Raw genomic sequence first — 27,656 nt, forward strand, 5'->3', positions numbered from 1 at the left:
AAGGCCACGTGGGTCAAGTTAGCTAATTGTGGATATGTGCACTGTACTCTGGCACAGTTTGGGATACCTGTGGGGGTGGGCAATGGGAACAATGTGTGTGCTGCTTTCTTCATGGTCTGTTACGTTGCCCGCTGTTTTTACAAAACTAAAGCTTGCTGAAAGCCTTTGCACTTGGTAAGGCCTTGCACCGTGATTCATTTTTGTCTTACTCAGATTTTTTTTCCCTTGTGTTAGCTAATGTAAGGAAAGATTTCTGTTTTTATTTTTATAATCTTAATGTTTTCAAGAAGCTGCAGATCCTCTGTGTTTTTGCAAATTCCTTTTAGAAAGTACTGAGGTAAATCTTTGATTTTGTTTTATTTTATATCTTTGCTTAAGCCTGCAGTGAAAATAGGCTTAAAAGCATAAGTCTAAATTTTAACAGCAGTTCTGATAAATGTATGTATAAAGTCGTCATGAAAATTTTGGTTATCTGATGAAGAAAATCTTTATTACATTGCAAGCACCAAATCTGTGGAATGGCCAGCAACTAGCTACAGCTGATTTGAGCCCTCTGTGACTTCATTAGGTGTTCTTTCCTAGTCCTGAACTGTGACAGACTGCTGATATGTGCGTGTGCTTGAAGTTTGTGTGCTGTGTGTCACTGCCATCAGGCTGTGATCTGGAGATTCCTGAAGCCAGCCCCAGTAGTTGTTGTCACCGATGGTAAGAACTGATTTTAATAGCTAATAGATGAAACACAATCTTGTGTTCTATTTAATGTCCAGCTTTAAGGAGGTGATCTTTGAAAATTGACCACTTCTCCTGGGCTTCTCTTGTGTCCAGGACCTGTGGGATTCTTCTTTGGTCACTGAACCGAAGTCTGCTTTCCTGACACCTATGGTTGTCAGCCTGCTTAATGCCACGTTCCTCTGACTCAGGCTCATGGCAGGTGGAAGATGTTCAGTTACCCCTACAGCTCTCACAAATGCAGAGTGCTAGATTTGCTGGGAAAGGATTTGCAGCTTTCCATACTGCTGTGGCAGAATATGAGGCTGTCATGACAGCTAATAAGATGGGAGAGGCAGTACTGCTTTTTTTTTTCTCGTGCTCTTACATGTCATGGTAATCTCTTCTAAAGAAGCACCTTAAATTGTTGTGGTTAAATTTAATAACTGTCTGTAAAATTCGTTTAGCTATAGAAATCCTTTGCAATGGAGCAGAGCTTACTTGCAGCTTCCTGTGTGCTCGTTTTCTTTATAAAACAGTGCGCAATGTTCTGTTGTAAGCACACCTTTATTTAGGAGAAGGTATGAAATGTCAATACTGTGATTTCCACGAGATAACAAGATTGTCTGAGTAGTAAGCGATGAGCTGTAAGACTAAAATCTAGAATTGGTACCACAGGCAGTTAAGAGTTGTAAGTGAAAATTGCATTGGTTGTGTAATGGATTGGCAGCTAACACAGTACTTGAAATTCATTTGGCATTTACATGCACGGTAAATTCCAAACGAGCTCCTAAGAACCCTATAAAAAGAAAAAAGTGCATGTGTGGACTGCTTGTCCCTCCCTGTTATCCTCATAGTACCAGGTTATCATCTTCCTGTGCATCATTGGGAGTTTTTTAATGCATGCGCAGAGGTGAGTTACGTTCTTAGTTATAATGCATTTCCAACAATATCAGAAGCAGTAGGCTATTGTTATCTTCTCATCTGAAGCTTGCACTTTCCATATGAATTTATCTCAGTTTTCTGCCCCGCTGCTTTTATGCAATGAATATTGGTAGATCCCAAGAAAATACAGCCGTGAATTTTATTACCAATGAAGTGATTGCCCAGCAGATCGCATTCAAAGTGGCAGCTTGTGATGGATGTATATATAATGGTCCTAAATCATTGTGTGGATTCACTGCATTCTGTATTCTACTTGAATATGTTTCAATAACAGTTATCCAAATAAATTAAAATGCAGCTGTCAAGATCACTGGCAGGAGTTGAAGGCATAGACATAACATATTAAAAATCTGATTCCCCGTGGAAAACTTCTGAAATAAATTTTGCTGGATCTGAAAGCAGCAGATTCATCTCCACTGTTTGTTTTTCTTCTCACTTTTAATAATCAAGTCAACTTGCAATTGAGCTTATTCCAGAAGGTTTCTTACATTCCTGGGTCTGGTTCCGTATCTGTTCCATCAGTCCTGGTTTATTTTTTTTCTGATTATTTTATAACTTTAACTTTCCTGGAACTTATATATACTGTAATACTTTATTTAGGGTTTCTAATACCTACAAATGAACATGGCTTCTCAGAAGGTCCAGATAAATTTGACTTCCACAGTTATTGCCTTTTATAAAATTATTCCCTAGCTCTTAAAATTGGGGTTTTATGTGATCTTAAAAATAAAGATCTACTGACAACTCTATTTTAGACTCTCGTATTTTATCTTAGTGCCCCAGAGATGCCAGTTCTGGATGTTGTCAGTGTGTGCCTAGCAGTTTGAGTAGCTCCCCATCCACTTCCTTTGTCTCTAGTCACTTCTTATCCAGTTGGCATGGCTTATTTTGACTCAAAGCTGCTGGCTCTGCTTCTCCCTGCGTTTGCTGGGGAGCTGAGCCAGACCCTCAGGGACAGGCTTCACTCCACTGCCTTGCTTGCAACTACTGTCTCCAAGTAGCATCCTTTCCATCCTTTCTTGTCAAACTCTCTTATAGTCTCCTGTTTCCTGGTACCCCAGGACTTACTCATTAATTCATGCTGAGCAAAAAGTAAAGGAAGTTATGCGGTGGCTTCTTTTCTCTTGTCTTCACTTTTAACACCGGGTCATTGCAGTTTCTGACAGCCAGCAGGGTGCTGGACATTTATCTGTACTCATGTCCATGGATCTGTTGGTGTTGAAACATTTCTAGAAAGCATCAACTCTTTCTACATAGCTGACAGTGCTTTTCGTATCTCTCCAGGCTCATTACAGCCACCTGTTCAACAGACTAAGTTCATCAAATCATTTTTAATCATGTTCGCTGGGCTGTGGAGTTGTGCCAGGGTCCTACTAAGCTACAAATGGGTTCGGAGCAGGCACAGCACAGATACTGCTAGAAAACAGTTCCCTCTGGTGCTGGTTCTTATCAGCCTGCCTGTGAAGGATAAGAATTTATCAATATTTCAGATTACTCAGGGACAAAAGAGCAGAAACTTGGCTTATTTACATCGCAGCAGTAACTCCATTTATTTTGCATTTGTACCAGAGTAAACTAGGGAAGAATTAGGCACAGAGCCAAATAATCTTTGTGTTTCTTAAATAATCAACCAAATCTGCAAGGAGTTATACTGATGAATATTTAACAAGTGAGTGAGAGGAGCAAATGCTATTCATTTAAGCCAAATATTGTACCGTAATCCATATCTTCCTGTTCTCAACCAGGAGGTGTTTTTAGGGGTATGCATTGAAAAGAACTCTGAGAAAAGCAAAAACAATTCAGTCTAAACAGCCCTTACAAAGCAGTAGATTTTGCTGTGCAAGTACTTTGGGTAAGATTTGACCTGTGGTATTTTACTCTAGCTCCTCTAAGGTACATGATTATCTGCAGCAATTCACTTGTTGTGATTCAGACTTGTGGGAACACAAAGGTACAAGTCTAAGAAATAGAGTTTTCTATTGCACTGGAAGGAGATCTCATCAGGTATTACCTGGAATTTGTTTGGACACTAGGTTTCTGCTTGTGAAGATAGAAAATAGGAAACTGGGCTCTTAACTCTGTATACTCAGGTCGTATCCGTTTGTTTGATTGTACAGGACAGTTCTAGATGGTTTGTGTTGCTGCTCTTTGTTACTTGCCTGTGTTTCAGTGGCACAGTGCAATCCTGCTTCATGTTGAGAGGCATTAAGAATCTGAGCATTTCAGCAGCTACATGGCAGGTATTACTGACAATAATAAAGGTGAATTTTGACCCAGTGCTTCATAATTATGTAATGAGAAAATTGCTGACTTTTTTAGCACAGATGTTCATGATTATGTAAATGACAGCTTATGGAGGACTTGTCTACTTAAAGTTTTCCATTGATCTGCATCAGCAGGGTTCCATGTGTACACAGTAAAGGGCAAAAAGAAAGCCCTGATGTACCCTAACTCAATTTTATGTACGTACTGAAGGCTGGAATAATCAACATATGGCCTTTGCTATTTTGCTTCAGTGTGAATGACAGCTTGAGAGTTCAAGGCCTACATTTCTAAATTCTGTGGGTTTTTTAACCAAACCTTTTTTTCCACCGGTGATTCAAACAGATCTAAATTAATGACTTCTCTACCTAGTTAAGAAATACAGACCTTGTACAAAGTTATAAATGGCCCTTACTGAGGAAAATATATTTTTTTTTCCAGTCACAATTTCCATCTGAGGTAGGAATAACACTTTTTCACACCTAATAGCATGTTGGTCATTTGGCATTTTAGTTGCTGATTCTTCAGATACACAGGATGACACACTGTTCAGGCTGTTGCTAATTATGTATTAGCTATTAAGGTAATTGGCAGCTCTCAATTTTGTTGTTGTGATTACAAAGTACTTGGTAACAGGATGATGATGCAAAAAGGTTCCAGCCAGTCTTGCTTTTGGAATCATCACTGTTCCTGTTCTCTTGTCGGGGTGTGCAGCCTGGTGTAGAGGCTGGTTTATTTTGCAGTGCTTATCACTGTAACAGATAGTACAGCAGTGCAAATGTCTGCAGGTGTGTACTTATGTAAACATGTATAATCCACTGCTCTCCATCAGCAGCGATCTCAAATCACACTTTGGAGTAATGCAGTGTTTAATAAGATCTTGCTTCAGCCAGAAGGCATGTGTGAACTGCATTTTCTTGATGATTCTTGACCTGTTTGATGGCCATGCTTAGGGAATGGTGCTATTAGAAGATGACAGATTGTATATCAAAGCTTGTGTACCACAGCACATCATCCTGAAAGGATGAGGAATCGTTGTGACCTGAATCCTTTGTACCGTTCTTGATACTGTGTTTTGTAGTTGTGGGTTTTTTGTTTGTTTGTTTTCAAGGGTGTCTTTGCATGTCTTAACAGATTTTTTATTCTGTTTTTAGGCTTTGATGAATGTTGGAATGTATGTCTGTAGGGAACTAAACTACTTGGGAAACTCTCAATTCATTACATCAGTACATTCAAGTTGAATCTGAAAGTGCTCAGGAAAGCCCAGGTTTGATTTGCATGGGTAGGTGGAGTAATAATATACTTTAAGCAGAAAACTCTGGGCAGAAAAGCGTCCTTCAGTGAACAAACTACTAGTAATCTAATTAGTCATATATGCAGATGGTTCTCAGACACCCGCAGATTCTGTTTAGGTAAGATTTGTAGCAAAGTGAATATTCTGTCCATTAGTTCCTCCATAAATCATTTTAATCTATCATTTATATAATTGGAACATACACTTTTATAGTAGAGATTTTATTTGGAAGGCCTTGATTTGAGGTCTCACAGAATGTGTTTGAATTGAAATTTGGTGTAACATGAATGAGAAATAACATCTTCTCAAGAAGGACAGGGTTCTGTTGCATACGCTCAAATACAAGACCTTGTCTATGGAAGAGAAGACACAGGTTGTCTTAATACTTATTTCACATTGACTTCCTGATACAGTATACTATATCAAAACCACTTCAGTTCTTCTACAGTCTGTATTCCAGGAGCCATGCCCAAAGCTGAGCTTCCAGGTGTGTCTGATGGTAGGAGGTCTTGTTTCAAATCAACTCCCTCAGGGACAACACAACAAAAAGCAGTGAACATGCACTTACTGAAAGAATTTCTTACAGACATTACTGGGAATAATGGGAGACTGATTGAAAAAAAAAAAAAAAAAAAAAAAACCACCAGTAAAATGGTAGCATCTTATTTTGGATCTCTGCTGGACTTCAAGTCTAAGGAAATATCCTGCCTGCCTTCCTGTAGTTGGACTATTAGATTTATTGATGTGGTCTGGCCTCTTGGTTAGGGAGTTGCACTCTGTGCTTGGGACATTTTCTCCATTGTGCTGCAGCTGGGGAAATTACCAGCTCTCACTTCTCATCCCCTGTAATTTCTCTCCGATTGGCTGCTCACTCAGTTGGTAGCTCTAAGAATAGTTGAGTAGAAATGTCATTCATTGTTCACCACTGTAGATTGCTGTCTTAGACCTTCAATCTCTTTTCTTTAATGGTGACAAAATAGATTCTTTCATACACAAAAGAGATTTTGAAATGCCTCTTTTATACTGTTTCAGAGGGAAGTTTATGATACAGGGTGAGACTTTTTAAATAAAATGGGGATTTATCAGACCTGAAGATCCCAGTGTCAACAGGCACAGTTTCCCAAGTGCAGGATTGACTCTCAGGTATTCTGTTAGGTTCATTCAGAAGTAGAAAGTTTGTTTTTTATGGGGAAAAAAAAAACAACAAAACAACGCACATTGGAAATCATAAGTACTAATAGAAATAACCACTTTGGAGAGTATTTCTCAGTGTAGTAGGAAGATTTATTACTTTGTGGTTAATGTGAAGTATGCACAACAGCCTGGCATTTAACCTAAGGGCAGAAGAGATCCCTTTATGATCTGGAAGTCTAATTGGAGCTTCAAGGTGTGCTATTGGCACACACTTGGACTTTTTCACACTTTGCATAAATATTTGTTGTCAGTAAAAATGGAACAGTAATTGTCTCTGTGTTGAACATCTGGGATGAAAAGTTATGGTTTAGAAGTAAACCAGAGTACAACTTTGATGTTATTAATGTAAATGTTTTTTGAATATTTGTAGGGAATAGCTGGATTAATATGCAGGTTTTCAAGTACTTTCTTTAAGTTTTGTAGAGTGTACATCTGTGTTTATTGTCAGCAAGAGAAATAAAGAGAGAAAACTTTGAATGAAGCACAGCTGTGATAACAGGAAAGCCTGTTCTTCCCTCTTGCAAACCACGTCCCTCACAGTCTCCTCAAGTATAAATGTCATTTCAGTTAGTTCTTTAAGGCATACAGAGTGACTTCCTGACATGAGCACTCAGCAAAGCTACTATGGAAATAGAAAGTTCTCATGTGTCCATATAATACTGACTTGTCATATAATACTGAACTCTGAAGTGCTTGCCTGCTCAGATTACTGCCAAAATACATGCACACAGGTGTCCATCCATTCTGCAAGGTAGCTGCCTGGATAGTTTGTTCAGCACTGCTCATGTAGTACAGGTATGTTTGTTCAGAAGTTCCTAGGTTTCTGCTTTAGTGCTTTATCTTGTCCATGATGGCTGACCAAGATCCCTGTTAGCATTTTATTGCATACTACTATTACAGTGTAAGCTCCTAAGATGTGACTTGCGCCTTAATTGTCAAATGTGCTCAATGTTTTTCATAGATCTGTCATGGGAAAGTAAATACTTCAATGAGGATGTTTCGTTTTATGAGCTGAGAAAGCCTGAAGTTGTATGTCAAGCTTGGCATGCACTTCTTTGTTGGGGGTCATCAAGTCTGTAGGCTGAAACACAGGACTACATTGGATATGACCCTACAGCCATTCATTAGTCGTTATTTCCAGTTCTAAAATGACATACTGTTACTTGCTTCACCGGTATGTTGCGAGGATGATCTGTGAGCATACAGCTCCTGAAATGCCCTGTGTGTGCGTACACTGCTGTCCTTGCACTATGCTGACCCATCTCTGGGGTTCATTGAGAAGAGAGAGTAGTACCAGTGGTGCAGCAGCAGAATGGATGCTGATGAGCCTGAGCATCTTCGCAGTCATGGGCTCTTGTGTTTAAACTCCAGCTTGACGATTGTCTCAGTTTTCTTTACTGCTCATAGTCTCTTCCACATACTTTTCAGAGATGGCTGGGCTGATGGTAAAGGGCAGTGGGATGTTTTAATTCCCCAATTTGCCTTAAACGAAATGAAAAATCCTGCCTCAGGCTTTTCCTGCAAACCTAGCAGGTTGCTATGGATTAAGCTACTTAATCAATCTGGACAAACTGTTCCGTGCTGCTCATGGTAGTCAATACCAGCAGTCACTGGTCATTTCGGCAGCTTAGAGACAGACAATCCTTCATTCTGCAGACAGAGATGTGCCATAAAGCCGGAGTTGCTAAATAGCCTCTCTAGAAGAACTATGAAATCTTGTTGCCTCCAACCTTTCCCACCATCATAAGCTAGTAGCGTAGCAACTGATGAAGCTGCTTGAACTTGAGTTGACCTGAAATTACATGTTTCACGGTTTATGTGTTTACTGCTGCCTTTCTACTATTTTTTTTGGTGTGTGTGTGTGTGTGTATGCTTGTTGAATTTACATTTGCAGTCCCTGTGGGAGATTAGCAGCTTGTTCATGCAGAAAGCTGAAATAGATTTAATAACACATGATATATGAGCTTAAATAGCGTGCGGTGTTAGAAGCATGAGATAGAGCTAAAGCTGGCCCTGACTGCTGGCTGTTGAGAGCATCTTGTTTTTGAATGGGATGTGGATGCAGTTTTCAGTATGTTTGTACAGAGTAGGTGCAGCCATAAGAAAAGAGAGCTTCCCATCAGCCAATGTTGCACATTTTACTGTTGTGTAGTTTGCTGTTACGAGCAAAGCAGTGTGGGGTATAAATATGCACAGATCGTAGTAACCCTGGGCTTCTCACATGGGAAGGACAAAGAATTTAGACACTGGTTCAGAAACACAACTTGAATGACTGCTGGTTTCTGGTGGAAATCTCAATATGTTTTCTCTAGGGTCTGGAAAGCTCCAGTATTCTCATCTCCCTTGTCAGAGAGCTGATGTGCTATGTTACTTTTGTAATTGCTGCACTCTGATGCTTGTCTTCTGCTAAACTCTAATGTGGCTTTCTTCATAGGTCATTTCAAGACCAATATGAAATGTTAATCTACACATCTGGTGTGTTTGTCATCAAGTGCAAGTTCCAAGAAATGAGGGAAGTAATATAAGTGAAAATGATTAACTTGTGAGAGAAAACATATCAAAGAGAGTCTGGAGAACGGGGCTTGCTTGGTTCAGGCACTCAGGATGTGCTAACAGAGGGGCAAAACAGAACAGTTAGGTAGAGAAATTAATTGTTTTTTTTTGTTGTTGTTGATTTTTTTTTTTTTTTGATGTGTGTGTGTGTCAAATGAAAATAGAACTTTTTATTTCTGTGTGCAGCCTCAACAGATGGGGCTGAGATGCTTCAGCTTCAGAACAGTCTGAGTAAGAGAAGGGTATTCTTTCTTTGACAAGGACTTCAGCCATTGAGTTATTAAATTAAAGGGCATCACTCACCAGTGCATGTTCTGATTGCATATATAAAAGAAAGAGTTGGACCTGTTTTTTTCCAGAGAAAAGTATGATTATCTTCATGTGAAGCACCTGAGCTTTGCTGCCCTGAATTGAGGGCATTAGGAGAGCATTCAAAGAGCATGCAGGTGCTCAGTATTACTTCTTGCTGCACAGTTCTTTGTACAGCTTGCTTTGTGGTTTCCTCTTCAAATAGGGTAACTGGTCTGATACTTCACTCTATTTCATGTTGAAGGCCAAGCATTGAAAACAGGTGAGGTTCAAGAACTGATTGATTTTATCTGTCTTGGATATGAAACTTACCTTGAACATTGTCTGAAATTGTCCATTTCTCTCCATTGACTATAAAGGGAATTTGAGATGATTAGTACAAGCTTGAGCATATAGAAGCTACATAATAAAAGTCAGAGTATTGTCATCAATTCATGCATATGTAAGTTCTTAATACATAAGAGTGTATTGTGTTGAACCTCTCATGTAAGATATCTGTAACCAGAATGGTATTCCATAATAGTGTCATTCCATTAGCATCAAGGGACACACTGCTATTCTTGTTCTCGTGATGTCATTGTGTAGCTGTTTTGTGGTTGAGAAGATAAAAAAATCACACAAGCATTAAAGATGAGAGTTAAATGGCCATTTCTCCCAAACCTGGGGAGCTTGATGCTCTCAGGGAGTTGCTGGAGACTGCCTGTGCACTCCTATCTGTGTAAAGAAAGTTGCCTTCTAGCCTCTGAGAGCACAAAACTTACGAGTGTGTTTTGCCACAGTGGTGAAGGTTTTTGATTCTTTTGATACAGTTGTGGCTCATCAATACTGAGCCATTAGGGAGCCATGGGAGAGTCTACAATTGCCTTCTTTTTTCCCTCTTTTACAGTACAAATGATGACTCAAAGTGAAGCATTCAGTTCTAATCTATGTGAGTTCTTGTAATAAGCTTCACAATTAGAGCAGTCTTCCATCTAATTCACTTAATTTACGCTGGGAAATGAGATACTGTTCAACTAATCCGATGCTATTTTCTTCTTTATTAGAGAATGAAAGCATCCTTGGAAGCTCTGGTGGGATTCAGACTAAGCTTCTGAGAGACAAATAGTATGAAAGGCTAATGAAATAACATGCTATGCTAATTCCCAATCAGTATCTGTGCCCCACTCCTTTAACCTATGCCACAATTAGGAGAAGAGTTGGTAGGAGGCGATGGACTGTACCAACTCTTTCTGGTCTCAGGATGAGTTCATAAATTTCTGTTTAATAAGGTGATACTGATACAGATAAACTTTGTTACTCTAGGGTTTGTTCTACCTGTCTTGTCTGGTGAACTGCAGCGCTGTCAAGAAAGTTTTCTGCTGGATTATCCTACTTCTTACAAACATTATTGCATGCCCCTCTTTAAACCCAGGCAGCTCTTTTACTTAATTTAGAACATACATATTCAAATCAGAAGTATTTCCATGCTTTTTAAGAGGAAAATATGTAGAGAATGTGTTCTTCATTCTCATTAGGCTGCAGCAAGTCCTTTAGAACAAAAGTACTACACCTACACTGCTGTGAGATGTAAAGGGTATAATTCCATACTTTTTGAATACTGGGTCTTTGGGAATGTTGGAAGATCAGCATCTTGTCAAATATTGGTTATCTTGCTCCACTGGCTTTTTTTTTTTTTTTTAATTATAGTTACCATCCCCAGAGATCTGCTCTTCTCTTGTTTTGCATTGCCATTGTGTTGAGTTTTTGACCACTTTGTTTAGTTCTTTGACACCATTCTGGATCACATACATTTTCTTCCCTGCTTCTTGTACGTATGGGCTTTGTTTTACTTCTTTTTATTCTCTGTATAATCTTCCATGCTTGTGCCTTTTCAACTCTCACTTCTGTCCTTCTCAGCCAGATCTCTATGATTGCCTTGCTGAGAACTTGCAGTTCTGCTTCTACACAAAACCTCCCACTTTCCACCTTTCCCACTGTAAATACCAGCCATCTTTTGTTTCTTATGTTCCAGAAACAAAGGCATTTCCTAGCTCAATCTGTCACATCGAACTGCGTTGTATCTGCTCCCTCTGCTTCCCTTTTTCAGCGATACCAGTACTTCTGACTGAGTCATCTACAACTTCAGATTCTGGGAAACAATTCCTGCCTCATGACATGGTAGACGTTGGCTAATATTCATAGGTGACCTCTTTGTTGTAAGATAGGAGAAGGTTGATCAAATCATGAAATTATGTAAAGTCCCGTGCAGGCAGAGGTATTAGCTGTGAAAGCAGAAGTGAGAAGCAGATGACATGCTATGACATGTGGTCTGTATCCTAGAGTACTGAAGTTACTTACTGTGTGCTAGTAAATTCTGCATTGGAAGGAGTATCACCTGGACAGGACAGGCATTAAATTTGCTAATCCGTAAAACAATATGGCAGCGTCTAATTGCAGCTCCCCAATTACTGCCCCACTGTCCTTTAGGATCTTTAGCTAAGTACCAACCTGCCAAGTTTCCATTCTTTTTGTCAGTCTTTGATTATAAACACATAAAAATCCTCTGACGGTTCACAGGAGTGGCTGCAGTGTTGATCTCAAGAGGACCAACAAGACACCCCCAGGGCCACTGCATGCAGTGCAGGAATGCTGGTGGAGGATGAGTAGTGAAATGTATCTAAGGGTGGTGATTGCAGGCTGGGACTGCTGTGTTGGGATACAAATGGGATAATGGGACACAAAGCCAGCTTCCCACAGGGAAGGCTTTTGCATCCGTAGAATGTATAAATCTTTGTTCTACAGACTGTAGAAACCCTAGGTTGTCTTCTCCCTCTTCCCTGGATTTTTGCTTTAATTAAATATTCAAAATTAATGATTTTAGAACTGGTTATGGGCACTTTTCTTTGAGAGTAGGCAGACTGGTGCAATTTACCCATGCAGGTGAATTAATGAATCACTTTATTAATGCCACTGGCACATTTCTTCCAACACAGTTGACATATGCCACTGCTGTCAGCCTATTACATTACTGAGAGACTGATTTGAATGTCTCTCTTATAGACAAAAGAGCTATTAGTACTGTGTCTGTCAGTGCAGTAAAATAGTCTCGTGCTAAATTTTGTAAAATCCTTATGTTGTTTCTTTGTGCAGTTAATGGAACTGGAAGTTCAGACAGTCACTGCAAAACAAAATTTAATGGCTGTATTTATAACAGTAATGTGCTCTTAATAAGCAATATAAATACCATGATACCGAGCTCAAAGTGCTTATTGCAGAGGTGTAAAAGTAGGAGTCAAACAGATGCTGTTCAGTTACGTGTGTGGCTCTAAGGGCTAGCTGTCACTACTAACAAGGTGTGCAGCAGCTGTGCAAAGGTGACAGATGTATCTTCAAGGACAGAGGTGCAAAAAATCCAAACGGTGGCACTTCAACATGTTTCCATTTCTAAAACAGCTGGGTTTGCATTCTTAAGTGCAAATTTAATTATGTACGTTCTCAGTAATCACTATTTGTGGCTATTGTGTAGAAAATAATGCAATTATGTTCTGTTCTGGTGTTTTTGTTTTATTAAAAAAAAAAAAAAAGGGTTCTGAAGAAGCTTGACATTTGCATTCTGGTCTCATCTTTACCCATTTCATCTGCCCAGTCTGCATCTGCTCAGTGAGGATGCTGTGAGAAAATTGCACTGTTACAGTTCCTGTTAGTAGGGGAATAAGCAGTATCAGGTTTGGAAAACAAATCCTGCTTGTCCAGCAAACGTCTTTTGATAGCACTTTGCACTTTGATGCATTTTGTAACTTCAGGTGGAGACTTTGGTCAGCAGGAGGCTGTCCTGGGAAACTTCTCTGGATGATACAGATACTGGAAGATTATTTTAGAGAGCTTGGAAAGACTTAAGTAGTACTATGTGCTGTAGAAAATCAACATGTAATTCTCCTGTTCTTACACTTCCCAGACTTGGGACTGGTTTTTGGGTGTGATGGACCTTTGGGCTGATCAGGTAGAGCTGATCTTGTGTTCCTATGTGTTCTCTGTTTATGGAGGCAGGACAAGACACACACACACAGGTAAAGTTCCCAATATTAACACTAACTCTCTGCAAAGGAATCAGCTACTTTCCCTTTGTTTTTACTATCAGAAAGATCAGTCTCTTCTGCCCCTGATCAAAAAGCAGCAACATTCCATGGCTTCAGTTTTGTCAATTAATTTTCTTGAATCTTTTGTAATCAATGTAAGCTGTTCTCAGAAATATTCCCTTCTGTCACGAGATACATGCATGAAGTCTCAAAAAATCAAAAAGCAAAGAACAACCATCCAATTGCAACAGCACCCAAAAAAAAAAACAGAAACAGAAGTGTGCCAATTTAGCATAGAGCATTTTTTTACTTTATTATAGAAATCAGAAGCACTGATTTAGAACAAACCTGCAAACAAAAAAAACCTCCTCAACATTCTCATGTTTTCATGTCTGATTTTGAGACAGCTTATTTGTTCCTTTCTGCTGCCCACGAGAACACTGGAGTGTTTCTAAAGGTCTCCTGGTAGAGAGTGCCCTTTTCCTTTGGACAGGTCAGAGATGTCGTGGTGATGGAACTTCAGTCTTCTTTCACGAGGATTGATACAGCAAGATCTCGGCTGTGCTGCTTTCCAGCTTCATACTCAGGATTTGTTCTTAGTTGGAGATCATTGCTTTCCGTCTGGAGTTGTAGTGGTTTAGAATAGGCATTTAGCAAGGACATACTCAGGAATTGCCTCTCTGTGTTGCTAACGATGGTACAAACTTTCAGACAGAATTAATGCAAGTGACATTCACTGCAACATTGAGATAGCTCGTTGGTTGTCCTAGCAGGGATTGCCTCTTCTAAGATTATCTCCTTATGGAATATAAGCGGTGGTTTCTGTTTGTATTCAGTAATGGGCAATAAAATCAATGGCTTTAGCTTTGTTTCAGTTAGGCTGAGCGTGTTTCTTGCAACTGTATTTTCAAACATTTTTTGCCACGTCTGCTTCATCATATACTTCTGTCAAAAGGGAATTTTTTCCCTCAGTTCTATTTGGCTTTTGAACAGGCTGCTTGGTTTTCAGCAATCTCATCTTGCTTTTTCACACAGGGGTTTTAGATGTGAGAGGTAAGTTGGGCTAAAGTTGGCAAAAAGAGTTCAGAAAAAGCACTCTGTGAAATAATCCTAATGTACCTCTGGGTGCATTTCCAAGATGAAAGTCATTGTTGATTGGGGAGTATTTGTCACACTGCTGGGAGAGCAACTACATGCCTTTTACTTGAATGATAGTCAATCTAGTGCATTTTACAGTTGCTTATACATCGAAGATCTACTGATCTACTACTTAAAGGATTACCCAGCACCTCCTATGAAGGTAATTCTAGTTTCTTTCACTGCAGCAATCAAAATCTGTAGCATTTCATGTTTTCCTTGGGAGCTCTTTGTTTCCATGAAAAGCTCCAGAACTGTTGAACCTCTACCAAGGACTGACTGACCAGCTGCTTCCTGCCATGTTTCTAACAGACTTCTTGATTTTTCCCAACATAACATTTTCTTACTAACAGTTCATCATCTTTATAGGAGAGGAAAAAAAAAAAAAAGTAGTGTGGTGAAGGTGACTCAAACAAATAATTTGTCTTCTATGATATCTTTTTTCCTTCGTGATTGATCCCAACTACCAGAGCTTAGCAGACTTCTATTGATTTTCTCCATCTTTTGGTCCACTTCACAGTGCTTTACCACTGAACTATACAGATAACTGAAAAACTAAGTATAGAACATAACCCCTGTTCTCATTTCAAGTTTTTCATCCGTCTTGCACCCAGTGCTTTGTTGCAGATCACTTGGTTCATCCCCTTTTCTCTCCCTCATTTTGGAACCCTTTGAGCCCTATTAAAGCCATTGCTTAGAATTGTCACATAGAGAAGTATTCCAGTAGTAGAGTAGAGATACCCAGAAACAGATGCTGAAGAGTAAAATCGGTGCAGTATGTGAAGTGTTTCCTCTTCTTATGGGAGCGGAGAAGAGTAGACCCTGAATTCCATCGCTGGCTGCGTAATTGGGAGTGCTTTGTGCACAGGGTAAAATGTATGCATGTTAGTAACTCTATTTTGGGCTTGTACTACTATGTCTTGTCTTTTCTTGAAAGAAGTCATCTAGGACCCTCATTTTTGTGTCCTTCCTGGGACTGGGATTCAGGCTAGATGCCATCCCCATTGCAGCAGCCCAGTTCCAGATGTGCTTTTTCCTGAAGAGTCTGCAGGAAGAGGAATAAAGACTGAGAGGGAGCAACATGGTGGGCAAAGCTTGCAATATAAAATACTGGCTGGATGGATCAAATGAGGCTCAAAATACTGCTGATCACAATTACATGTGTACAGACCCAATCTGTTACCCTGTTTATTTAATCAAGGTCCCAGAGAGATTTTAATTACAAAAGCAAACTTGATAACATGAGCCTGATCATCTGTAACTGACAAGCGTGTTTAGTTAGTGGCCAAAAGCAGTCCTTATTTATATGCTGGTTGTGCTAAATAATGAATAACTTGTTTAGATCACTTGCAATAACTTGGCAAAGAGTGATATTGAAAAGTAGCTTTCTGTCCAGTTGGTGCCAGTAGGAGAGAGCCCATTATGTGCATGAGGTGTTATTGAGTCTTGAAAAATTACAGTTACTGCTGCTCATCTTTGCTTCTTCACTTTGGAAAATGAGAGCAACAGTTTCAACTCCTAATTTTCTAATATCCTGCAACATCTATTTCTCTAATGTTACTGGAGAGACAAAAATGAGTGGGTAGAAGAAAATGGAAACCATCATCCCTGTCTTGGCAGAGGTGGAGGGAAGGTAGTTTAGATCTATCCTGAAGTAGACAGTGAAGTAATGCTGGATGTCGTCTTAATTTAAATTGCTTTGGCAATATTAGTTTCTAAACTTGCTAGACAAGACTTTAATGTCTGGTTAGCAGGACAAACTGTTTTATTAATTAAACTCAGGCCCATAAATCTGTTCTAACTGGCAATCAAATCCCAGAGTAACCTGGATCGTGCTGTTGTTGAAGTATCTACAGCCCAGGAGAATGATGCTTGATATTTCATTTGTCTTGTGTTCAGCTGTAGTGTGACTTGCAAGATGTCATGTTTGCATTGGGAATAAAAATCAGTGAGTCTATCTTTTAAGATTTATAATAATCTGATTTTTAATGAAAATGTATCAACATGCATTTCTTGAAAACAATTTTTTTATTTTTTTATTTTTTTATTTTTTTTGAGAAATAACTTTACTGTGTCAAAATATAATCAGCCTGACATTTTGTATTGGGGGACAAAAATCTGCCTGCGGGTAGGGGAACATTGCAGAATAAAAGCAGAAACAAACCATCACACAAAGACTTAGCTCATGACTGCAGTTCATGTTCTTGTTGGATACCTGTTCCAATTCCAAATCAGACTGGTGCTTTTTTGGAGGTACAATGCACAGCTGATGCAATTGATCTCAGATAGCATAGCTCATGGTGATGTTAGCCAGAAGAGGTGAAATTAGGTAATGTTTTAGTTAGTAATTTTGTATAATAGTGCTTTCTGTTTCTCTTCTGTTTCTCATTTGTTTCTCTTCAGTGAGCAGATGTTAACCTGCAAAACTTCTCCAAAGGGGGAAGTGCTCTGTTCCTCCCATCCCATGGTGATCCAACTCCTTTCTTCCCCGTTCCTGTGGTTCTGCCTTCTTGCTGTTTTCTGGGTTCTGTGAGGAATCAGCTGTGGGGGTTATGGGGTGTGGAGTAATTCCCACAGGGCTCTAAAATTAATGTTATGATGTAACATTCATATGTTTCTTTTTCTGAGAGAGAAATGTCCTTTTTGTCACCTTGTTTGCACAAGAGAATAGGCTTTGTATCCTCTGGGCTGAAGGCAAACCACATTGGAGTGTGGCAGAGCGAACGCTAAATGAAATTAATGAAATTGCTGATAATCTTGCACAGTTCAGCTCGGGTTTTCAGAACCACAAAGCGTATGCTATTCATGTGGCTTCAATACCAAGGTGGTACTTACATCCTGACGGCGGAGGGGGGGATCAGACAGACGGGCAGGCAGAGCCCAGGAGACCAGCAGTGGCTTTTGTCACTCAGATGCTGAGGTGCTGCTGAGATATTGGTGCTTGTCTTTGCTTTTCTATCACACAGGTTATATTCAGAGGCTGGGTTCCTCGTGATGCTTCTCAGACATCTAGGCACTCTTCCAAGTCTCACGCAGACTTTACTTGAGTACTTCTGCTCATGAAATTAAGCAAACTTCACAGTCAATCATTGGTGCCTTTGTTTTTCTTAGCTCTGAGCTAAGCTACCAAAGCTCTCAGTCAGTTTTAGTGGTGTCTGGAGTGCAGGACCACTGGAAGATCCCCACTGCTCATAGCTGCAGTACCTTCTCAGACAAATAGCCAGTGCTTTCACTACAAATCTATCCTATTTTTCACATTTGTTTGCCTTCATAAAACTATGGAATGAGCAAGTGATTTGAGTTTTCCACTCATTGCTAGTTGTGTCGTTTTAAGCATTACACAGGTATGCTCAATCTGTGTTATTTAAGACTTCTTTTCCTCCTCCTGTGTTATATTCACAGCCATTATGCATATGAATAAAGGAGGAAATAAGTACAAACCTTCTGATCTTTTAAATGTGTGACTGTTGTGCTCTATATTTTCAGCAGAAGCTGCTTTGTAGGCACTGTATTTTTGAAGTAATGTTTCTGCATTGGTAATGCTACCAGATGTATTAATACATCAGCACAAGGGGCAATAACTTCAAAACAAATATAATGCCTTTTTCCTTTGTTTTTCTGTAACAGAACAAATTCTCATGAAAGATTTGGACAGGAAACGCTCAGTAACTAACAAAAGATTTGGGGGCAGACTTGCTTTACAGGTACATAGTGGAAATTTGGTCCTTTCGACAAAACGACCTCAGGCCTCTCATGATTTCTTTTTATCTACAGAACCCCCAACTCCTATTGCCCCTCCTGAGCTGCTGGCTGTTGGAGCCACCTACCTGTGGATCAAACCCAACGCCAACTCCATCATCGGAGACGGGCCCATCATACTGAAAGAGGTGGAGTATCGGACAACCACTGGGAACTGGGCAGAAACACACATTGTGGACTCTCCCAATTACAAACTGTGGCATCTGGACCCAGATGTGGAGTATGAGATCAGAGTGCTGCTGACTCGCCCTGGAGAAGGAGGCACAGGACCGCCTGGACCACCACTCACAACAAGGACAAAATGTGCAGGTAGTGTTTCTGCTGCTTTCCAGTACTGCATGGATGTTTTGGGTTGCTTAACTCCACCTGTCCTTGTAGATGTGCTTCTTTGGAGATCTGAATTAAATTGATGAATTTTGATATGTTGTAGGTATATTTTGCCTTTTCATCCATGGGCAAATGTTTGAGAGTGTTGTTTTTATTCATGCAGTGTGTTTGCTTGCAAGACTTTGTTCTACAGTGTATGTTTGCTTTCTGTTGAAACGGGCAAGCAAACGAGAGCTTTTCAACTGATTCTTCAATAGGCAAACAGATCTTAGGACTTGACTTATCAAATTTTCACTGTGCAAGTTTATAGCAAAACATACGTTCTTGTTAAGTAGCAGCAGTTCAGTGTTGGTTATTCAGAGCAGTAGGGATAAACGGTAAGCAATGAATTGTTAAGATTCATTTCTCTATTCTATTTGATTGTGCTGATTGTTCCCCTCACTTCTGACCAAGAGACCTATTTGAACGCTCTGCAGTGTCTTCCTTTTGCCTTTCGTATCAGAACAGATCGGTTTTGATCCAAGGATAGGAAAAATCTATCTTCTTTCTAAAGCATGTTGGCCTTTTCAGTAGAAATTAAAGGATCACATTCTTCATGTTTCAGGTGTATTGGCTATTCATCCCATTTTCATAAATGAATCACTAAGGGAAATCAAGATTAGTGCTCCTCACTCACTCTCACAGCATGAGTATCCCTAGCATCATCCTCTTCCTTTGCCAAGGAAGCCTGGCATGTTGAGAGTGCAGGGCAGAGCTGGGGGCACATCCTTACTGCCTTTGCTTTTTGTGTGACTTATACAGCAGTGAACGTATGGTCTCTTTAAGAAGTTTTGATTGGAAAAGAAAAAAGAAAGGAAACCTTAGCATAAGGATTTGGCATTTAGATGTTTGCTATATTCAGCACTTATCCAATGGCAGAAGACAGATGTTTGGAAGCTGTTCATCAGTGGTATGGATGTCCTGCTGGCCTCTTTGGGAAATGGGCATGTGCTCTGCTATCAGCTTTTGGCTGTCCTCATTCTCTAGTGTTGTGGTCATGTTGTTGTCAAATTTTCTTACCTTCAGCAGAAATAACCTGGCACTGTGCATTTGCATGTGGAATTGTGACATGCTGAGGTTAGGTTTCTTGCTCACGCATTGGAGCTTTGCAGGCAAACTTTCTGCAGCAGCCAAACTTGTAAACCTGTCTGGTAATACTTTCTAGGTAATACAGGATTAAAAAAAGTGGTTAACTTTGTGCTTTATGATGGCTTGTAGTGGGTCCCAAATTGCTAAATTTCTTGCTCTGAGTATCAACTGATGTCACAAAGAATGATGTAGATGATCTATTAAAATTGGCTAAGTGGTGCTACTTACTGTTTTCCATCCTAATTTGCTAATGAAAATCTTACTGGAGAAGGTCATTCTGTTAACATACGTTGCAATTTAGAGCTTGTTAAGGCTGATGATGATGGCATTTTGTTTTGTTTAGGGCACTGGATGGGGGAACTTGTAGTGATCTTTATCTAAACATGGACTCGAAGGAAGGAAGGAAGAGACCTCCCCCCTTTCTGAAGATGTACGCCTTCTAGAAAAGGCTAACTGAAATGATAGACAAGAAAATAGATGGCATTTCCCAATTTTCATATGTGATGATAGGACTTCAAAATAACCTATTTCTGGTATAATTACACAAAACTTTCATAGTAAAGATTTTCAGAAGTGTACTGAATCAAGAAAGCAGCACTACCTCCTTGGTTTTCCTTAGAGCACCCAACGAATGACATCAATTGAAACAGAGTTATTGTTTTCTAAATAGTTCAGTGATGAGCAATGCCACTGTTTTTCAGTGCGTTTTTTCTTTTGTCATTATGTTTTCTTAGCAAGGAGGGAAGTACCAAACTCCTACACACTTGTTTGTCATCAATAAGTGGTGACGTGGTCCTGTTTTACGTTGTTTGTACTGTGTTTATCAGGCCCACTAATACAGATAGCAAAATTGAATGCAGAAATGGTAGTAGAGAGTATCACTTGTACTGGAAGAAACGTGTTTGCTTGGTTGTTTAAATTGCAAGAAATCTTTGTAACCATAAATGGAAGTTGTCTGCAACTTTCCGAAAATAGGATGTCAGTGTCTCTTTCACTAAATAATCTCCTGTGCATTTTTTCATGTTGTCATGGTCTGCTTCTGTGCTGCGGAGTCTGAGTATGTGCTGGGGAAGCTAAGAATTTAGGCATTCCTTGAGGTGAGATCCTTTTTTTTATTTATAACTCTGAATGAGAAAGGATTTGGGAAGAATCAGGCTTTTCTTTTTTTGCTTCAGTTCAAGTGATGGAAGCTAATTTAAAAATACTGGTATGAGTTAGCTGACTGCTGGTCTTGCATCAAAGCTGGTGTTCCCCAGAACGCTCAGCGTGAGCTTGGAAGGTATCACTCCATCACAGAGTCTTTATCAGGATCATTTGTGATCTTCAAATTTTTTATCACAATAAATGGAATGTGTTTACCCAGACTGTAAAAGGTTTTCATTAAATGAAATCTATTATGAAAGGTCTCGCTTTAAATAAACACAAAGAAGTTTTGTTAGACTGGATAATATCTAATTTTTTCTAAACGGGGTACACCTGGGCATCCATTATCCCCTTGGTGGTGCTTTTGCTTTCACAGAGGACGGTATTGCAAGGCTTCATTTATATTTGATATTTAGAAGTGATACTGAGAAGTGAGCCCTACCTTGCTTTCTTCCAGGAAAAAGCCAGCTGCAGGGAAAGAGCAAACCCTGCCTTTGCAAATAAATGATTATTTTTATTGTCTTGTAATTTTTTCCATAGGCTGTGGTAGGTCCTGACTTGGGGCAGGAGAAGGTTAAATGTTCTGGCAGTGGATTGGCAGTCACAGGGAAGAGATGTGTGATAGGGAACAAGGACGAGAGAAAGACTGCTGGAGGTTAAAACCAGACACGGGGTTGAGGGGCAATTAGAGATGATATAAAATATTAGGTTTTTCCCCCAGAATAATAGGGAAGGAGATAGCAGGGTCAAAATAATATGTCTGAACACAGCTCCCAGTAACAATCTGTTCAGAACCACCTTCTGAGTGAACTGAGCAACCAAAAAGTCTATTTGTAATAAGGCTGCCAACACTGAGTTTTTAGAGTTTCAAAAATACTTTGTATTTAATGTTAAGGTGATAACTCCCCTTAAATGGGAAGCATTAGCTGTTGATGTTGAAAAATAGCATTTGGGGTTGCTATACCGTTGCTTTTATCTAATTGAAACTTACAGAAAATCTAGAAAAAATAGCTGATACGTGCGTCACAGAACCACCCATGTGGCATATAAGGTGATTTGAAAGGAGTCCTGTGCAATGAATGCGTAGGTATTGTTAAATCACTGATTCACACACTAATTCAGCCTGCAGTTACTCTAGGTCTTCCCTTGGAACATAAATTTGTAACTAATATGAATAGGGAACTTAATGTAATTCTTAGATCCACTGTCTTCTGCAGCTTTAAATGTAGACAACTGGGAAAATAGAACACTTAGAAAAAAACACTTAGAAAAAAAACAAAGCAAACAACAACAACAAAAAAACCCACACACATTAGCAGTGAAAGAAAACCTTACTTATGCTACTTATTGCCTGTTTTTATTGGTAAATATTGTGAGGGACTTTCCATTCTTACTGCACTAGACAAGACACGAGCCTCAGTGGCACATGTTCCATTTGTGTTTGCTTTGTGCTAAATTCCCCCAAACAAAGGCTTGTACAGCACAATGAAAATGAGTTGTTCTTCTCTTGATAGCTTCTGTTCCCAAGAGCCACGGAGCCCTGCAGGTGAGCTGCTGAGGATGGCACGGTCTTACATCTGTGTTTTGATACGTGGATCCCGCAAAGCCTGTGGGACTTGTGCCTGTTCTAGCGATTCTGTCCGTGAGCTGCAGCGTTTTGCCGATGATTGAAACTGCTTTCATTCCACCTCAATAGCCTTTGGCGTGGCAGCTGGAGAGATAAGAGTAGACTTACCAAAATATGATATTCCTTTTGCTTGATCCTTGATCCCCAGTTTGTGCTTGGAAACAGACTGATGGTGTTATTGAAAGATAGGGACTTCATCTGAACAGCTTAAGTTCTTTTACATGAGAGAGGATGACTTTCTCTGTCAAATTGATTAAATAGATAACATGTGTTTCTTGGTTTATCCTTTTTCCCTCCTCACTTCCTAATTTTTGGGGAGTAGAAGAACAGCATCTACCCTTTAAATAACAGAAAGAAATGGTGTAGTATTTCCGGATGTCATGTGTTTTGTGGTTGTGGGCGTGCTGTGGGCATGGAGTGGTGCAATTTCCTCATCTTTGTCAGACTTTAATTTCTTCTAGCCCATAACGTGTGCATTCAGACCTCCTGGACAGTGCAGGCATGGTGTCAAACTGAAGAGCGCAGTTCCGTAGGAAGAAGTTGTGCTTCTGTTTTGTCTTGGTGCTGCAGAGATGCTGCTGGTGCCAGGGGTGTCCCAGGCAAAAGGTGTCTCTTGGAGGAGCTGCAAATATCAGGTTAGAGATGCACCAGCTGTGGAAGTGTGGTCAAAGCAGAGTGACACCATTCAGAGAACAGAGGATTGTTTGTATCTAACTATTAATTATGGTTACTAGAAAAGAACTGAGGAAAATAACAACAACCAACTATGTTGTCTGGGCTATAACAAGGGGACGACTTCCAAGGAACAGAAAGAATCTGGGAGCAGAAAGGGATGTAATTAAATGGTGAAATGAGAAGCAGGATGCTTCACAGTACAGGACTCTTGAGACAAATTGGAGCATGACAGTTTACCCGGGTAGTCTTGAGAAGCACAGCTCAGCCAAAGTTCAGGCAGTATATTCAGTGTGTTGGGGAATGATGGTGTGCAGAGGAAAGGCTGGGATTTACTGTGGGAGTGCATCAGCATGGCACAAATCTAAGGCTTGCTTCTAGCAGCTCCTGAGCCTAGCAAAGCGTGCCTCCTGTTGCCCTGAACCGGGGCACATGTGGTGAGGAAATTTCTTTATCCTGACCCTGCAGAAGATCAGCTTTTGTCCCAAGGCATGTGGATTGATTACCCTTATCTTAGTCTGCATAAATACCTTCATGAATGTAGAGGCAGTCAAGATAGGGCTTTGGTCTGGAGTTTTTTCCAGAGGGATTTTGCTCATGATGGATTTAAATTCTAGGGATTTATTTCTTTCTATCTGCAAAGGTGTTTTTTTTTTTTTTTATCCTGAAGTATTTATTTTTTTATTTTTATTTATTAGTATGAAGTCTAGTTATTCATTTCCACATCACCCTGTTTCTGCTTGGTGCTGTTGGTGTTAAATATAATGACTTTCTATAATGGCATTTGAATATAGCATTGTGTTCTGAGCGGGCTGGCTGGCCAGGAGGATGATAACTTCCAAAAGGCATGATGCTTTCATGGTAAGAGGAGGAGATCTTGCTGACGATGGGATCTCATGTCGTTTCCCAAAAGAATGGAACCTCCCTGGCAGCTGTTTCCATGCCAGCTGCCTTAGGACACTCTTGATATTCCTTGACTCTCAAGTCTTGTCCGGGTTTCATCCCTAACTGACAGGTCTGAAGAGGCAGAGTTGCAAAGGGAGAGAGAATGGTGTGATTCTCCTTTTTCAGCTCACTTAAAGAAGGGAGAGAAGCAAAACAAGCAGATATTTGGCATGCTAATAGCTTCTTTCCGCTTTGCTTACGCAGCTTCATTTTAGCATCCTCGATTTGAGGGTCTCTTCAGCACGATCCTAAAAGTGCCATTCCACAAAACAGTATTCCATATAAAAAGGGTTTGTGTGCAACCAGCACTGCTGTACCAACGTCACCATTTCACACCAGTTGAAAGTCGGGCCCACAATTTGCAAAAAAGGGCCAGGAGTGGTTTGTTTTTTTTTTTTCTTTCTGATTGTCACTCAGTCCCCTGCTAAAAGCAATTTATTTAAATTGCATGGTGTCTTTTAGTCTTCAGTTAAGTGCCATCTTTCATAAAATTTCATCCCTTATTACCATATTATTACTGCTTCTGTAGCTTTTTGAGGGTGCGATGAGATGATCATTTCCAGATGTCGCTTTATACGAGAGTGAAAAGCCCAGTTAGTGGGAGGAAACTGGAACGGGTAACGCTGTGTGTGTTCCTGCCGTGCCTGTGGGAAGCACTGAGCTTCCACTGGGGAGCGACCAAAGAGAGGAGGCTGTTTTTCTTCTCTGTACAGTTCATGTTGTGAAATGACAGACCCCACTCTGGCAAAGCATTCACGGAGCTCTGTGTTTGTGTAGTCATGAGCCTACCTTTGTCCTGGGACAAATGCTGCTTTCTGCTTCCTGCTTACGCTTCTCTTTCTGCTTTTCTAAAGGCAGCTGAAAAATAAATGCCTTTTGATTTGGAATGTTTTTGATGTGCATGAGTCTGCATGAAAAAGAACCCAAATAATAATAAGAGATGCTTAAAGTTTGTATACCAAAAGTGCCCAATTTTAAACATTTCATAGAATAAAAGGCACTTTAATTGGCTTTTTTAGAAGCTCTAGCATGTAACACAAAAGCAAAGTAGGGGACAAACTGTGAATAGAACACTGCATCTTTAGCCTCACTTTACGCTTTTAACCCTGAGATATTTGTAAAACATTTAGAAAGTGTTTTGTTCCATACATCTTCAATTGTTTTACATTGCCATAAATATTTTACCCTTTTATTTTTTTCCCACTGGACACTGAAATTAGTGTGGCTTCCTGCTTGGTGCTCTCCAGCTTACCCCTATCAGCTGGGATGGTGCCCAGCTTGGGAGAGAAGTGGGGAAAAAAGAATTAAAAAAACTCACACCAAACACACAAATACAAGTGAGCCCTACTGAGGAGAGCCAGCAGATGGAGTATGAGAGTACAGAGCCTTTTTTGGGCCAGTGCCTGCGTTTACCTTCATAAATACATTGCATTTTCATTTGGTTTTCACCCTGGTTGAGCTCAAAAGTAGGACAAGTTGGGTTGTGGGTTTCTCTGTTTGCTTGTATGGGTCTTTACCACCTCTTTTGTTCATGGATGTTTCTGTGATCCATTATTTTATGGTGTCTGAACATGACAAAGCCAAGAGTGAGCCAGACTTGTCCTCCCTCCTCATAGGGTGCCAGAATCCCTCTGTATCTCAGTTTGCATTTCACAAGTGGAGAAGCAAAGACCCTGAACTCCACAGTCTTTGGATTGTGATGCCATGGTGATTGCCATGGGATTAGTAGAGGATGGAAGCTTTGTTGCTATCTTAATTCTTTGTTATTCCACTGAGCTCAAAGCAAGTAAAAGGAAATGCTTTCAACTCCTTGAAACTTAATCTATAAGCTAAAAGCTTATAAAAGCTTTTTATTGTAATTTAATAAAAAATATGAAGTAATTGACTATTTTTTTTTACTCTAGACATATTCAAGTAGGCCATAGCTGTGACCATATCAAAGCATTCAAATACTGCTGGAGAGGCATACAGGCCTGAGCATCATAATCAGCCTGACAGTTGTTATTACAATGTACTTCATTCAGCATCCACAAATCCTCCTCTTAGCTGCCAATAATCCTTCAAGTATTAAACTAAAATCTTGCTGCAGAAACCATTGGAAAGGAATTTATGTGAAGACCACAACTGCCAAAATAACAAAATCTGAAAACCTTAACATAACAGCTTTCTCCCTGTGGCACTTCGAAAGGTTTTCCAGCATTTACTAGAAAATGAAAAATATGCAGGAGGGAAGTAGTCCTTAAATATGTCCAGATCTCCAGAAGCTGATCTGTGAGTAAAGGAAGGGTGATGAAAATATTTGGTGAGCTTGAAAGATTAGGCTATTTATCAAGGAAGTCCATCACTTTGAAGATGAAGTCTTAGAGAGATCTGTCTGTCCAACACGGATTTTTTTAAGTACATTTGGCTTAGTAATGCTTGTAATAGATAAATTGTTAGTACTGAGTTATTTTTAACAGAAAAGGGAGTGAGGCAAAGAAGTGGAACATCAGCTACAAGACAATGAACACTGCACCAAAGGCAATCTCAGGTACCAAATACTGTATGTGATGGACAAAGTTGTACATATTAAAAAACAGTTCTTCCTTGTTGGCTTCATTCTCAGACATATTATTCGTTAAGCTCCTGTAGGAGCAAACCTTTCCACTTCTTTTATGGGTCACTTTAATACAGTGCTTATTTTTATATTTGTAACACCTTCCCTTGCAAGAACATCCACATGGTTCTTCATCCCAGGCAGAATCCCGTTGCCACTAAAACTGAACATGAAAGCCTCTCTACAACTGTCCTTGTTTTTCTTTCATGCAGAGCTAAACGCCTGGTATGCCAGTTCAGATGGATAACCTTATTGCCCAAACGTTTTGGGGCTTTGTCTGATACAAGTGACATTAAGATACTGATGTAATGCCCACTCAAATCACTCCTGCATGTGATGTGTTATAACTTGCTTTGGGGTAATGAATGCGTCATGATGCTTGTGAGCGTGGATTCTCGTTCCTCCACAGGTTATGGTCTTCCTTTTTCTAAATCACCCTAATTTCAGTTGACTTTCCTGTGTGAAAACTCAATTTCTCCAGTTCTCATCTCAGTCCTACTCTTCTGAAGAGATCACGAAACGCAGATGTGAAAGATGAATTTTGAAATACCTGTCCTAAAACTCAGTCCTCTGTGTGCTACCTGTGTTCCTGCTTGTTCCAAAGCTGTTTTCAGTCACTGCTGGTTTCAATTTGTGGTGTGCATGTGTACTGCAGATACATGCCTTCTGCCAGCCTGTTCCTACCGCATCTCAAAGGTTTGGGCAATGTATAGCATTCCCTTGATCCAGCTGGCACAGCAGAGCAAATATTTACTTCTTTTCCCACAGAAGCAAATACCTCAGTTTAAAAGAGCTGGAATTGCATTCTGTGCAAACAGGTGTGCAACCAGTACAGCACACTGCAGCTTGTCAGGAGCTGAGTCTCCCAAAGCTCCTGCAGTGCTGCAGCACAGCAGGGCTGCAGTCTCGAGCTGCAGGTGGTGGTTTTTTTTCACTGCAGGGCTGCACTCGGGTGCTGGGAGCATCAGCAGCATCATTGTGTTATTGCTGCCTTTTCTCTGG

At 40.0% G+C, this 27,656-nt stretch overlaps 1 protein-coding gene across 12 annotated transcripts in view; it reads left to right on the plus strand.

Moving 5' to 3' along the window:
* Positions 1 to 27,656, plus strand: part of PTPRT (protein tyrosine phosphatase receptor type T) — a 554,909-nt gene that overhangs the window by 203,723 nt on the left and 323,530 nt on the right. For all 12 annotated transcript variants that reach the window (XR_014887677.1, XR_014887680.1, XR_014887679.1 and 9 more), the window contains exon 7: positions 18,232 to 18,525. Coding sequence is in view for 3 of the 12 variants with exons in the window: in XM_085241335.1 (XP_085097461.1) it covers positions 18,232 to 18,525 (294 nt within the window). In the remaining 9 variants the exon portion in view is untranslated. The remainder of the gene's footprint in view (positions 1 to 18,231; positions 18,526 to 27,656) is intronic.

This window comes from Meleagris gallopavo, chromosome 22, assembly GCF_905368555.1.
Source record: "Meleagris gallopavo chromosome 22, MGAL_WU_HG_1.1, whole genome shotgun sequence".
Lineage (NCBI taxonomy): Eukaryota > Metazoa > Chordata > Aves > Galliformes > Phasianidae > Meleagris > Meleagris gallopavo.